This window comes from Mus caroli, chromosome 9, assembly GCF_900094665.2.
Source record: "Mus caroli chromosome 9, CAROLI_EIJ_v1.1, whole genome shotgun sequence".
NCBI lineage: Eukaryota > Metazoa > Chordata > Mammalia > Rodentia > Muridae > Mus > Mus caroli.
The window spans coordinates 5,028,244-5,041,010 of NC_034578.1; the positions used below are offsets into that span (position 1 = coordinate 5,028,244).

At 42.4% G+C, this 12,767-nt stretch overlaps 1 protein-coding gene across 3 annotated transcripts in view; it reads left to right on the forward strand.

Moving 5' to 3' along the window:
- Positions 1 to 677: 677 nt before the first annotated feature.
- The window catches only part of Pgr (progesterone receptor), an 80,676-nt gene continuing 68,586 nt past the window's right edge, over positions 678 to 12,767 (forward strand). For all 3 annotated transcript variants that reach the window (XM_029481818.1, XM_029481817.1, XM_021172709.2), the window contains exons 1-2: positions 678 to 2,367; positions 3,887 to 4,038. In XM_029481818.1, the coding sequence (XP_029337678.1) occupies positions 752 to 2,367; positions 3,887 to 4,038 (1,768 nt within the window). In that variant the 5' untranslated portion in view covers positions 678 to 751. The remainder of the gene's footprint in view (positions 2,368 to 3,886; positions 4,039 to 12,767) is intronic.

A 12,767-nucleotide genomic window follows, 5' to 3' on the forward strand; every position in this document is an offset into this window, starting at 1 on the left:
AGTGAGTAGCAGGAATGCCAACGCCAGAGATTTGGATCTAGCCAGTGATTGGCTAGGGAGGGGCTTTGGGCGGGCCTTCCTAGAGCGCCAAGGCTTGCTAGAAAGCTATGGAGCCAGTCTAGACTGTCACTATCAGTCTTTGTAGTATTTACCGGTGCGAGGATTCTGACATTCTGCTAACTTCTCTTAGCTTTACTAGAGCAACCTGCAACCAGAACTCGCTGGGATTGTAGAAAACCTAGGGAGCTGTAAAGACTGTCACTGCAGGAGAACGAGTAAGAATGAGCTACGTCTTAGTCCCAGGTTTTTGGTGAGGACTGTAAAGCAAACTTCCTAAGATGTCTAGGTTTCAACAAACATAAGTCCGGAGATAGCGGGAGTCCTTTTTTGCAGCACCGGCCACTCCAGCGCCGGGTCTCCCATTCAAGAAGAAACACGAAAAAAAGTCTCTCGAATAACTCCCAGTTCTCAGACCAGACCAGACCAGCTTGCTCCAGCTACTTCTTCCTGTCCTCACCCCACCGCCACCGGGACAGCGCGACTACCACCCTTCCTCTGCGTCTGGGTGGAGGGTAAGGACAGGAGCTGACCAAGACCGCCCCTCCCAACCAGGAGGTGGAGATCCCACGGGTCCTGCGACTCTACACCCACTTCCTCCTCCCTCTGCCCCTATATCACCAGCACCCCCTCCTCCTTCCCTTTTCCCTCCTCCCAGGAGACAGGGGAGGAGAAAAGGGGAGCTTGGGTCGTCATGACTGAGCTGCAGGCAAAAGATCCGCAGGTTCTCCACACGTCTGGCGCTTCGCCCTCCCCCACACACATCGGGTCCCCCTTGCTTGCACGCTTGGACTCGGGTCCCTTCCAAGGGAGCCAGCACTCGGACGTGTCGTCTGTAGTCTCGCCTATACCGATCTCCCTGGACGGGCTGCTTTTTCCTCGGTCCTGCCAGGGTCCGGAGCTCCCAGACGGAAAGACAGGGGACCAGCAGTCGCTGTCCGACGTGGAGGGAGCTTTCTCTGGGGTAGAAGCCACTCATAGGGAAGGAGGCAGAAATTCCAGAGCCCCGGAGAAGGACAGCAGACTCTTAGACAGTGTCTTAGACACGTTGTTGGCTCCCTCCGGGACCGAGCAGAGTCACGCCAGCCCTCCAGCCTGCGAGGCCATCACTTCCTGGAGTCTCTTTGGGCCAGAGCTTCCAGAAGACCCCCGCAGTGTCCCTGCTACCAAAGGGTTGTTGTCCCCGCTCATGAGTCGGCCAGAGATCAAGGCTGGCGACAGCTCCGGGACAGGAGCAGGACAGAAGGTGCTGCCCAAAGGACTGTCACCACCCAGGCAGCTGTTGCTCCCTACCTCAGGGAGTGCTCACTGGCCCGGGGCAGGGGTGAAGCCGTCCCCGCAGCCAGCTGCAGTGGAGGTGGAAGAGGACAGTGGCCTGGAGACCGAGGGCTCTGCAGCTCCGCTTCTAAAGAGCAAACCTCGAGCACTGGAAGGCACCGGCAGCGGAGGAGGAGTCGCAGCCAACGCGGCCTCAGGGGCCCCAGGAGGCGTCACTCTGGTTCCAAAGGAAGATTCCCGGTTTTCTGCTCCCAGGGTCTCCTTGGAGCAAGACTCTCCTATTGCCCCCGGGCGCTCCCCACTGGCCACCACGGTGGTGGATTTCATCCATGTGCCCATCCTGCCTCTGAACCACGCACTCCTGGCCGCCCGCACCCGGCAGCTGCTGGAGGGGGACAGCTACGACGGCGGGGCCACAGCCCAGGGCTCTTTTGCCCCGCCTAGGGGCTCGCCCTCCGCGCCATCCCCGCCGGCGCCCTGCGGTGACTTCCCAGACTGCACCTACCCTCTGGAAGGCGACCCCAAAGAGGACGTGTTCCCTCTATACGGCGACTTCCAGCCGCCTGGCTTGAAGATCAAGGAGGAGGAGGAGGGCGCGGATGCTGCTGTGCGCTCGCCGCGCCCCTACCTGTTGGCAGGAGCCAGCTCCTCCACCTTCCCAGACTTCCCGCTGGCACCGGCGCCGCAGCGAGCGCCATCCTCCAGGCCCGGAGAAGCGGCCGTGGCCGGCGGACCCAGCAGCGCCGCGGTGTCGCCAGCGTCCTCCTCGGGCTCCGCGCTGGAGTGCATCCTGTACAAAGCGGAGGGCGCGCCGCCCACGCAGGGTTCGTTCGCGCCACTGCCGTGCAAGCCACCAGCCGCCGGCTCCTGCCTACTACCCCGGGACAGTCTGCCGGCCGCCCCGGCCACCGCGGCAGCACCCGCCATCTACCAGCCGCTCGGCCTCAATGGGCTCCCGCAACTGGGCTACCAGGCCGCGGTGCTCAAGGACAGCCTGCCCCAGGTCTACCCGCCATACCTTAACTACCTGAGGTGAGCACCTGCAGGCAGCCCTGCCCTGCTCCATTCCCCCATCATCTCTGGGTGGCAGGATGGCCGCGGGGGCTTGTGGAGCTGGGCTTTGGAGACCCAACACCCACTGTCCATTGCCTCCCTTTTTCTTACATTTGTGTGTGTTTGGGGGGTGGGGTGCATAAAAGGAAGTGCAGATATACCATTTTATTGTGCACCATTCTCCTAAACATTGCCTGCAAACTTCCTGAAGCCTGAGCACCCAGGTTCAAACCCTGAGGCCTCACACACAATCTTTGATTGTGCTAAGGATTTGTTGGGGGCCTCATTAAATACTTTGTAAGAAGGACACCCCCCACCCCGGTGTGTGTGTGTGTGTGTGTGTGTGTGTGTGTGTGTGTGTGTGTGTGTGTGTGTTGGGGGAGGCTGAGATGTAAAAGCCCAGTTTTTCTGGGAGGGGTGGGGCTTAACTGTCCCTTCAGAACTGAAATCAAAAAGCCCTTAGGGATCTGCACAGGACTCTGGCCTGATTTTCTGAGGAACATCAAGAGTGTGGTAATCTGCAGGAGGCAAGTGTTTGAATGGTGGGTTTAAACAACAATTGCAGGCGGCCAGAGCATGGAACCTCACACTGGTGCAGACACCTATACTTCCCTCATATATGTCTTCAAGATCATTTTCCCCACATACTGAAGTAATGGACATGAAAAGGAAAAAAAAAACATGCTCAAGTTTTAGAGTCTCAGATGCAGTAACTAGGCAAAATAATGTCAATGTGTTAACAATGCCTTGAAATCACAACTATATTTATATGTTGGAGCAATCAACTGTTTCAGAGTTTTCAAACCGGAACCAGTGCTAATTCCAGTTAAATTCCTAAAGCTCAGCCGTGTTTGTTGTGACCCAGCATTGAGGAAGGAGGTCATATTTCATCTGCCAAAGGCAAAATCACTTCTGTATAAGGAGCTCTTTTTAAAGGAGTGTTTCTAGCATTTGTGAACATGGAAGGATGCACCTGCTCCCCTTTATTAATGTAAATGATTTGTGTGTTCAAGGAATCCATTATAGGGAGTTTAAGATATCAAGCACCAAGTTTAGTGCACTGACATTCAAATATGTGTGTATACATATGTATGTGCATATGTGTGTATGTATGTAAGTATATATGTATTTTTGTATGTTTATGGTCCTAGGAGCTGGGGATATAGATCAGTTCCTAGAAACTTTGCTTACCTACCATACACTGAGCCCAGAGTTCTGTCCCCAGCTCTTTAGAAACTGGGAATGGTGGCAAGTGCTTCTGTTTCCAGCACTTGGAAGCTGGAAATTCATGAGTTCAAGGCCAGACTTGATATGGAACAAGTTTAAAGTCAACCCAATTACATGAGACCTTTAGCAAAAAACTAATACACAAACAAAAAACCCATAAATAAATACTATGGTTCTATTTTAAAAATTCTCATAGATACCAGTTTAGGAAAGCTTTCTTTATCAGATAGCAGTGCACCTAAAACTAAACAGAGTCTGTTTGCATTTCAAGGCCAGATTCAGAAGCCAGCCAGAGCCCACAGTATGGCTTTGATTCCTTACCTCAGAAGATCTGCTTAATCTGCGGGGATGAAGCATCTGGCTGTCACTATGGTGTGCTTACCTGTGGGAGCTGCAAGGTCTTCTTTAAGAGGGCAATGGAAGGTAGGAAGCTTCCTCCTCATTCTTCCTCTCCATCCCATTGTCATGGAGACTATCTAAGACTTTATACATTTTAGTTATGCTTGTTTCTAAGAAATGATGGCATTTCTTTACACCTTAGATTATGATGCTCTTTTAACCATATGCATTGCCTACAATACCCAAGAGTGAATGTGGTTTGCTATTATAACTGTATGCTGTGACTCACACTTTCAACAGTACTCAAGCCATGACACTGGTGAGAGATTCTCTTCTTCTCAAGATACAGCTTTACTCTAGTGATGTGTTCATATGTATCTCCTGTATAAACAAAACACTGGGATTATAGTAATCAAAGCTACATATGTGTACGTATTTGCATATGTGTGCATACATTTACATACATATGAAACATGTTCACAGAATACATACAAATATATAGGATATATATACATATGTATATATATACATATATATCATTTAATACAATTGCAAATTATCTACATTTGTCCTTTCCATAAATCATGTTGATATAATATTGATATAATAATTTTAAACAAAAGTTTAGTGAGTAGATCTTTTTGTTTAGCATAGCTTCATGTGTATGAGAGGACAGGAATAATTGCTTTGAATAAATGAACAATTTGAATTTCAAAGTAACACGGTTTTCCTGAGACTATCATGCTTTCAGTAAAACCTGCACTTTTTTGGTTTTTTGTTTTTTTTTTCAAGACAGGGTTTCTCTGTATAGCCCTGGCTGTCCTGGAACTCACTCTGTAGACCATGCTGGCCTCGAACTCAGAAATCTGCCTGTCTCTGCCTCCCAAGTGCTGGGATTAAAGGTGTGCGCCCCCATGCCCAGCTAAGAACATTTATTTACATACTTAACAATGGTTTTGCAATAGTTTGTAGGGTATCTTTCAGACTTTACCTTCCATAGAAACATTTTAAAATTCCTTCCACCTCAGTAAACGCCAAGCCAAACATGTTTGCCTTTGAAGATAAGAATGCATTAACAGATGTGTCACAGTTTGATGCTGGAGAGAAAGATATTTTCTAAGAAGCTGACATGGAGTACAGAGATGGCGTGTGGGCTGAAGGTCAGCAGTAGGCTCTCCTGGTTTCTTGGGTTCTAAGTTCTAACAGCCCCCCCACACACACCTCATAAGCAGCCCATAAGGGGCTGGAACATTCATACTTCAGAGATTTCTAGGGAGGCTCTTCTGGAAATTTATGTGCTTTGTTTACTTTTAGAGGCTTGTTTTGGTTTTGGTTTTTGTTCTGACTAAGTAACTAAATTCTTAAGTGATTTGGAATGCATGCAGCTTCAAGGAGCTGAGTTCACTGTGCACCATCCAAGAGCACATGTGAGAATGGGGCAAGTGAGAGGACTTTATGATTCTGGACTCATTAGTGGAGTGTTGACTCCTTTCATGTTAGTATTTCTTGTATTCTATAGTATCCCTAGAATGCTGTAAACTTGCAATCGACCAGCCCCTTTAGAATCTTCCAAAGGCCAATTATTCTATCCTACTTCCAGTTTACGCAAGTCTCAAAGTCATAAATATGGGTAATTGGCAACTGATTCCTAGTAGTCATATATATTAAGTGGATATATATTAAATGGATACACACTAAGTGGATACATAGTAAATGGATACATAATAAGTGGATATATTAAATGGATACACACTAAGTGGATACATATTAAGTGGATATATTGAATTGATATGTATGTAAATACATATTAAATGGATACATATTAAGTGGATATATTAAATGGATATATGTATATGTATATATTAAGTAGATACATATTAAATGGATATATATTAAGAGAATATATAGTAAGTGCCTTTAACTGCAATGCTGTAAGTTAGTTGGTGTCCACAATATGTGCTGTTACTTTTCAGAAGTTACTGCATCAACTGCATACACAGAATGAGGATCACCTGTCATTGTCATTGGAATAGCATCCTAGTTTACTCTCAAAGGACATTATTAGTAAGACCCTATTTTAAACTGAAGTAGTAGAAATGAAGCACCTTTATTCAATAATACATACAAGGAACAACTAAATATACATATTTATAAATCATTTATTAAGTTAAATCAAATCTGTGAGCAAACCTATCCCTGTAGCAATTATTTATGTGCTTCCTATATCTTGAGAAAGGTACTCTTCTGTGACTTCATTTTTCTCTGTCCTGAACACAAAATGAGGGTAATAATGGCAGATAAGTTTTAAGGTGCAGATTAAATGAATTCATACATACGGTATTCAAAGACTATCCTCAGTAATGGTTTCACCCTTAAGAAGCATATAATACCGCTGAGGGGTTACTATATGCAAAAATGAAGTTTCACTGGAGATTGTCATTAAGTACCAGATAAAGAGTCAGAAAACTTAGGAGATTTATTTGGTTTCCTGTGGGAACAGAAGTTAGGAGCTGGAGAGCTTTGTGTGTGTGTGTCATATACTGTCAGGTTTTCATGATCAGTACTTAAACTCCTGAGCCATCTTGCTGGACTCTGAGCTGGGATTTGTAGGTTCTAGTACAATAAAGGAGGCTTCTTGTAAGGTATGAAGCTCAGTTTGCTCAAGGGCAACCGAGGTGTCTAAATACTGAGGAAAGGTGTCTAATCACATGCTCAGGAAAGATAGAGTTAGGTTGTGAGGGTATGGATGAATTGGGAATCAGTGGGCAAATGCAAGTGAATAGAATTGACAGACCCTTCTAGGAGTTTCCAGGAATGCGAGATAATCAGAGGATGTTAGTGGGTGGGAAGATGCTGTAACAGAGCTGGGTTGTGAATTAGTTCGAAGTAGAGGGCTGCTGTGCATATGGCAGGAGGACCAGAGGGCAATGGCAGGTGAGTTAACTGAAGCAATGATGTGACTGACAACCTTGGAATTACAAAGTGCTTCTTACAATCCAGTGCCTGTTTCCTAGGCTCCACTGAACTCATTTCATCTCCACAACAGAGGCAAGTTAGTACTCACTGTTTGCTCAGAGGAAATATAGCTGTCCTCATGACAGTTAGGAAGTGGTGAAGTCAGGATTCAAACCCAGATGGTGTGCTCCAGGTCTCAGCCCTCAACCACAGTGCTTCCTTTCTCAATATAGGAAACACAGTTAAACATGTTTGCCAAGTGAGGAAACATCTAGAATGCTAAATATGAATATTAAGAAAGAATGTAAAGAACAGAAATATGTGATATAAAGATATAGATCACATTAACTTCACATTTGGTGAAGCACCCGGAGAAAAGGCTTATCCAGGTGCCAAGTCAGTGTCCTGAGTGTTCCTTTCCTAGGGTAAGAGTGAGAGACACAGTCAACTAGGACAACTGGTTTTAATTGGTTCTACTGGTTTTATGTGGAAGAGCGAGGAGAGAGAGAAAAAAACATAACATTCAGGAAATAGAGAATACAAATGAGGAGAAAGTCAATTCAGTTGGTTGAAAAACCTATTGCACTCCTTTGACAAGACACTGGCAGAGTCAGTGTGAGCCAGGACATGGTCAGGAATTACACAGTGTCTATCAGAGGTGAAAATAGCACTTTCCAATTCTACTAATTTAGGCCAGAAATTTGGTCTTGTGGGGCACAAAGACATTTTTATTGGCTCACTTTAATATGCATAATGACCAGAAAACTATTAGACATTCAGTAAATCAATATTTTACTCTGTAAACTGGTCATCATACCTAATTATGCTACATTCTTATTTGGATGGGTCACTGTGTGACAACATTGGTAGGAGAGACATTGAATGCAGTATGGTTAGACAAATATTATAATAGAACTGTATTATTTATAATACTCAAGACTGTAACATGAATGCATTTGTAATTGTTTTGCTATATTATAACACTTTCATTTGGGTATTAATTATTCATGAATTAGTTACCTGAAGTACCTCAGCTCAAGCACTAATGTACTGACTACCTGTCTTACCCAGGCCCTAGGCTAAGTACAGGAGGGAGGTCAATAAAGCAGAGTATACACTGCTGGCCACTGCTTGAGAGGTGACATGCAGAAAAGGATATACTACCAATAGCCACAATTAACTACATATATGCTAAATGGTTTATGCATGCAGTGCTTTACTGCCTGAAGCACTGGCCCTTGTCAGAAACAATGGGGTTTAGAGAACTTTTATAGGAGAATTGTTATGGGTAGGCCATGGTAAAAACAGGACAGAAATGAAATGCTTTTATTTTATTAAGAACGTGTTTCTTTCAATTGGTGATGATAATTGAGCATCTAAACAAGACTGACTTAGAATCAGACTTTCCCACAATATCACTTTATGAAGAGAAATAAGAGTAGGCTGTCCACTAACAGCTGAGTAAGTCAGGAATGCTTTATCATCTGTAGTCCACAAAATTACCCAACAATCTCCTCCACTATAATTTATGTAATTAACATTTAGGGTCTTGAAATAATTCACCAATCATCGTATTTGATTTAATGTGATCTCAGAAAGTTTATCCTGGGCAGTTTCCCATTATCATAAAAATAAATGTGTAGTCATTCACTGGACTTCATTTCAAAACTCTATAGCCAGTTTCTTCTCAAGCAGGAGGTCTTTCTGTCTAACACTGAAAATAAATGAACATAGGTAGAGCTTGACACACTGAAGTAAGGAGGAAGTAGAAAGATGCATTGTGTGGCATATGTTTGACAGTGCCATTAAGAACTGTATACCATTAACACCACTGTACTGAGGAAAGCAGAGCCATCAGACATCCATATTTACCATGGCAGCTGTGTCCGCGAGCACTGAGGCCAAATTTTCTCCTAACTGCCCAAGGAACATGACAGTGCATTGTACTTAAAAAAAATTAAATCATTACTGATAAAGCTTAAGTCCTCATGCTCAACACTGTTAGTCTTCTCCTATCATGGACTCTTCAGTGTGTCTATGTTAATGCTTTACAATATGTGCATATAATATGAGGAGCTGTTTAAAACATAAGCAGTATCATTTACTAGAATGTATGTGCCATTGAATCATTATCCATAAGGCTTTTTTTCATCTAATGATGTGTATACACTTGCATATGCATGTGTACATCTGGACATGTGTGCGTGCTTCTTATGAATGTTTATGTACATAAGTGTACCTGTATGGGAGTGGGGGAATCATGTGTGTATGCATACATATGTATGTGTTTGTGCATGTGTATGTATACATGTATGTCTAAGTCATACTCTATTGCTGTGAAAAGACACAATGAATATGACAGCTCCAATAAAGGTAAGCACTTAATTTGGACTTGCTTATAGTTTCAGAGGTTTAGGCCATTATTCTCATGGTGGGGAGCATGGAAGCACACAGACAGACATGACAGCTGAGAGTTCAATATCTGGATCTGAAGGCAGCAGGAAGAGAGAGATACTGGACCTGGCTTGAGCATCTCAAACCCTACAGTTCCTGCCCCAACAAGGACTCACGTACTCCAACAAGGCTATACATCCTAATTCCTTCCAAGTAGTGACATCCTGATGACTAAGCATTCAAAGATATGCACCTCTGGGGGCCATGCATATTCATGCTACCACAATGTGTGTGCATGCTTGTATTCATTCATATGTGAATGGCATTTACATGCTTATATACATATATATTTGTGTGTACACATATGCATGCTGGTGTGTGTACCAGTGTGTGTCCATACATGTGTATGCCTTACACATATATTTGTATGTATGCTTGTGTGTACTGTATATATGCATACATGCATGTGGGGGATACATGTGTGAGTGGAATGGTGTAGTTCTAACTTGCTCTTTGAAACTTTCTCTAATGATTTAGAATTAAAATTCTTCTCTCCAAGCATTGCTGGAGTTAACATTTCTTGTGCTTGGTAAATGCCTGCCCCATTCTCTGGGTTTAAGTCCTTTGATGAAGCTCCTAAAACATCAAATCCTCCTGCTGCCAACATGACTTCATTCATTTTATAGGTGTCTATGTTATATTTAAGAAAAAATTCTATTAGGATTACAGAGATAAATATGTATGTAGTGCCTGCCTTCATTCACTGCAAACATAGGAAGAGAAAACTCAAATGCAAATCTAGTCTATTCAATGTACAAAAACATACAATGCATGTATGAATGAACACAAGCATACATATGTATGTATACACTCATGAACTTCCACTGCCATATAGACACACAAATGTACACACACATTCACACAGAAGCATTCACACATATGTATACATGCACATGCATACACATGTGCACATGCACAAATTATATGAAAAGAATATGAGAATGTTCTGGTGTGGGTATCCTAGAACTACGGAAGACAACACTACATTGCAGAAGGTCAGGACAGATATAGGATGTCCAACTAAAATATCTGATGGTACACAAAGGGATCACTCATCTAACAGACCCTGACTGGCCTTGACTTTATCTGGGCACTTGTCTAACACATGTAACTCCTTTATGAATACAATGAAGTAGAGATACTATATTATAACTAAATTTTACCAAGAAATGCACAAAGAATTACCACTACCCAATAAGTCTGACTGTAATGTCTCTGTCTTTTAAACTCCTACCTCCCCTAATGTCTTATCAGATTATTTTGGATTTGAATAAAGATTAATTATGTTTTTTAGGAGTAAGCATGGTTTCTATCTGGAGACTGGCTCCTTAACACTGTCCTAATCCTTTCTCTGCTCAGAGTGGCTCTGCATTGTGCTTTTCTTTGATTTATGTTTCCACTGCAAAGTTTATATAAACAAACTATTATAAACCAACACACTAAAACACACACACACACATCTTCTATGACAGGAAATTCTTACATCTCAATTGAGTGATTATGGTGGCAGAACAAATCCTTGGCAGGTCGTTTTATGTGAGGAAATCTTTGACGTCTGATAAAAGATAGGCGAACACCATTTGGTGAAGATTAAACACCACCTGAAAACCATGCCTGATATATATGGCTGACACTTTTTTTCATTTCCAATGATCTTAAGACAGACTTTAATGTAGACATGTGGGTCACTTTTTTTGGTTTTAAAACCCTGTCATCATTGAAAGCATTTGAAAATCATCTTTGAAAGTGATTGTTTACGCCTGTAACCTAAGCCTTAGGAGACTGACACAGGAAAGCCTTGGATTTAAAGACATCCTAATCTACACAGAAGGCCCTGTTTTCTAAAAGAAGTAAGCCATATATTTTGTGCTGGATCCACAGCTACCTAACAACACATGGAAGGGAACATGAATCCAAATTCTACTGATGCTGAATATGTTTGTGCATTTAAATATAGATGCACGCCCCATTTAATTTCTCTTTGGGAAGTTTGTCCCATTTCAGTGAACTGTTCTATGTTATTTTATACTGTGATGATCCTTACAAAGTCTTTCTTGTTTCTTCTTCTTTTTTCACTTTATCTTCTACAGAACAAAGAAACAAAATTCCTTTCCAAAAAGTTTTAGCATATTATTAATTTAGTTTTAAATTCAGCAACTGCTGCTACATAATCTGTTATTTCCTTGACTTATTTTCATGACTACATATTTTTCTGGAGGCACATTATGCAATATAATAACATCTTCTACAGAAAATCATACATAGACTTACCACATTCTTTATTGTTTTGCAACCAACGGACTTACTTATACAACTGACCAAACACTTAGTGAATATGAATCACTGACCCAAAGCTGTTCTCAAATATCTGTAGACAATATGATAGAAAGAATTCAACAGTAAGGTCCAATGATGAAATTTAAATCTATATGGAAGCTAGAAAGATCAGAAGATGACTCCAACTATGCAGACCTCAGAGTGAAGGTGTAACTTCAGAATGGTGAGAAAATAACAAACATGGAAATTATGTGATAAGTTATTGCTTTTGCTCCACATCAGTCATTGTGAGAGCCTCTTACTTAGCTCCTTTCATCAATACAGAGGCATGTATAACATTTATCTTCATCTCTAACTGCACATGCAAAATAGACTGAACAGATAATTTCCCTATGGGGTAGATACTGTTCAAACTGAATTTGCGGAAAACTCTATTGCGCTGTAATGAATGTGGTGTGTTCGCTTTGTAGTTAGATAACAAATCAGGTGAACAGAAAATGGATATTTAACTCAATAAAAAAATAGGTCTCTGGAGGAGATAATGAGAACCAACTCCAGTAAAAGCATTTAATGGTTACGGAAAATAAACTTCTGGGGATAAAAAATTATACAGGCACATGGTAGATAGTCAATAAGTATTTGTTTATTGAACCATCAGAATTACTACCCAGTGAGCATTTAGACTGCCGCTGAGGTGCGGAAGGTTTGATCTACATCACTGTACACTGAAGTGCTGTTTTATAGATAAGGAAAGGAAAGCGCCAGGAGATTAAATGAGTTGTTCAAGGCCAAGTCCTAATAGGTGGAAACTTGGATAGCAAAAGTATGTTTAATAGCAATATAAAAATTGTTTTTAGTAGATCAAAGAGACTTAGAGCATCCTAGAAACGTTAGCATTATTGAGACCTCCAAAGATCTTGTGTATATATGGATTATACGTTACCCACCATATTAGAAACTAAAATTGACATTACAGAAATTGAAAAAATTGCCCAGTGGTTATGAGCACATGCTAGGGTAGGAGTATAGATACAAGCACCCTCATGCCTAGCAACTCACAAATGTGTGTGTGTGTATGTGTGCGTGTCTGCGTCTCTCTCTCTCTCTGTCTCTCTCTCTCTCTCTCT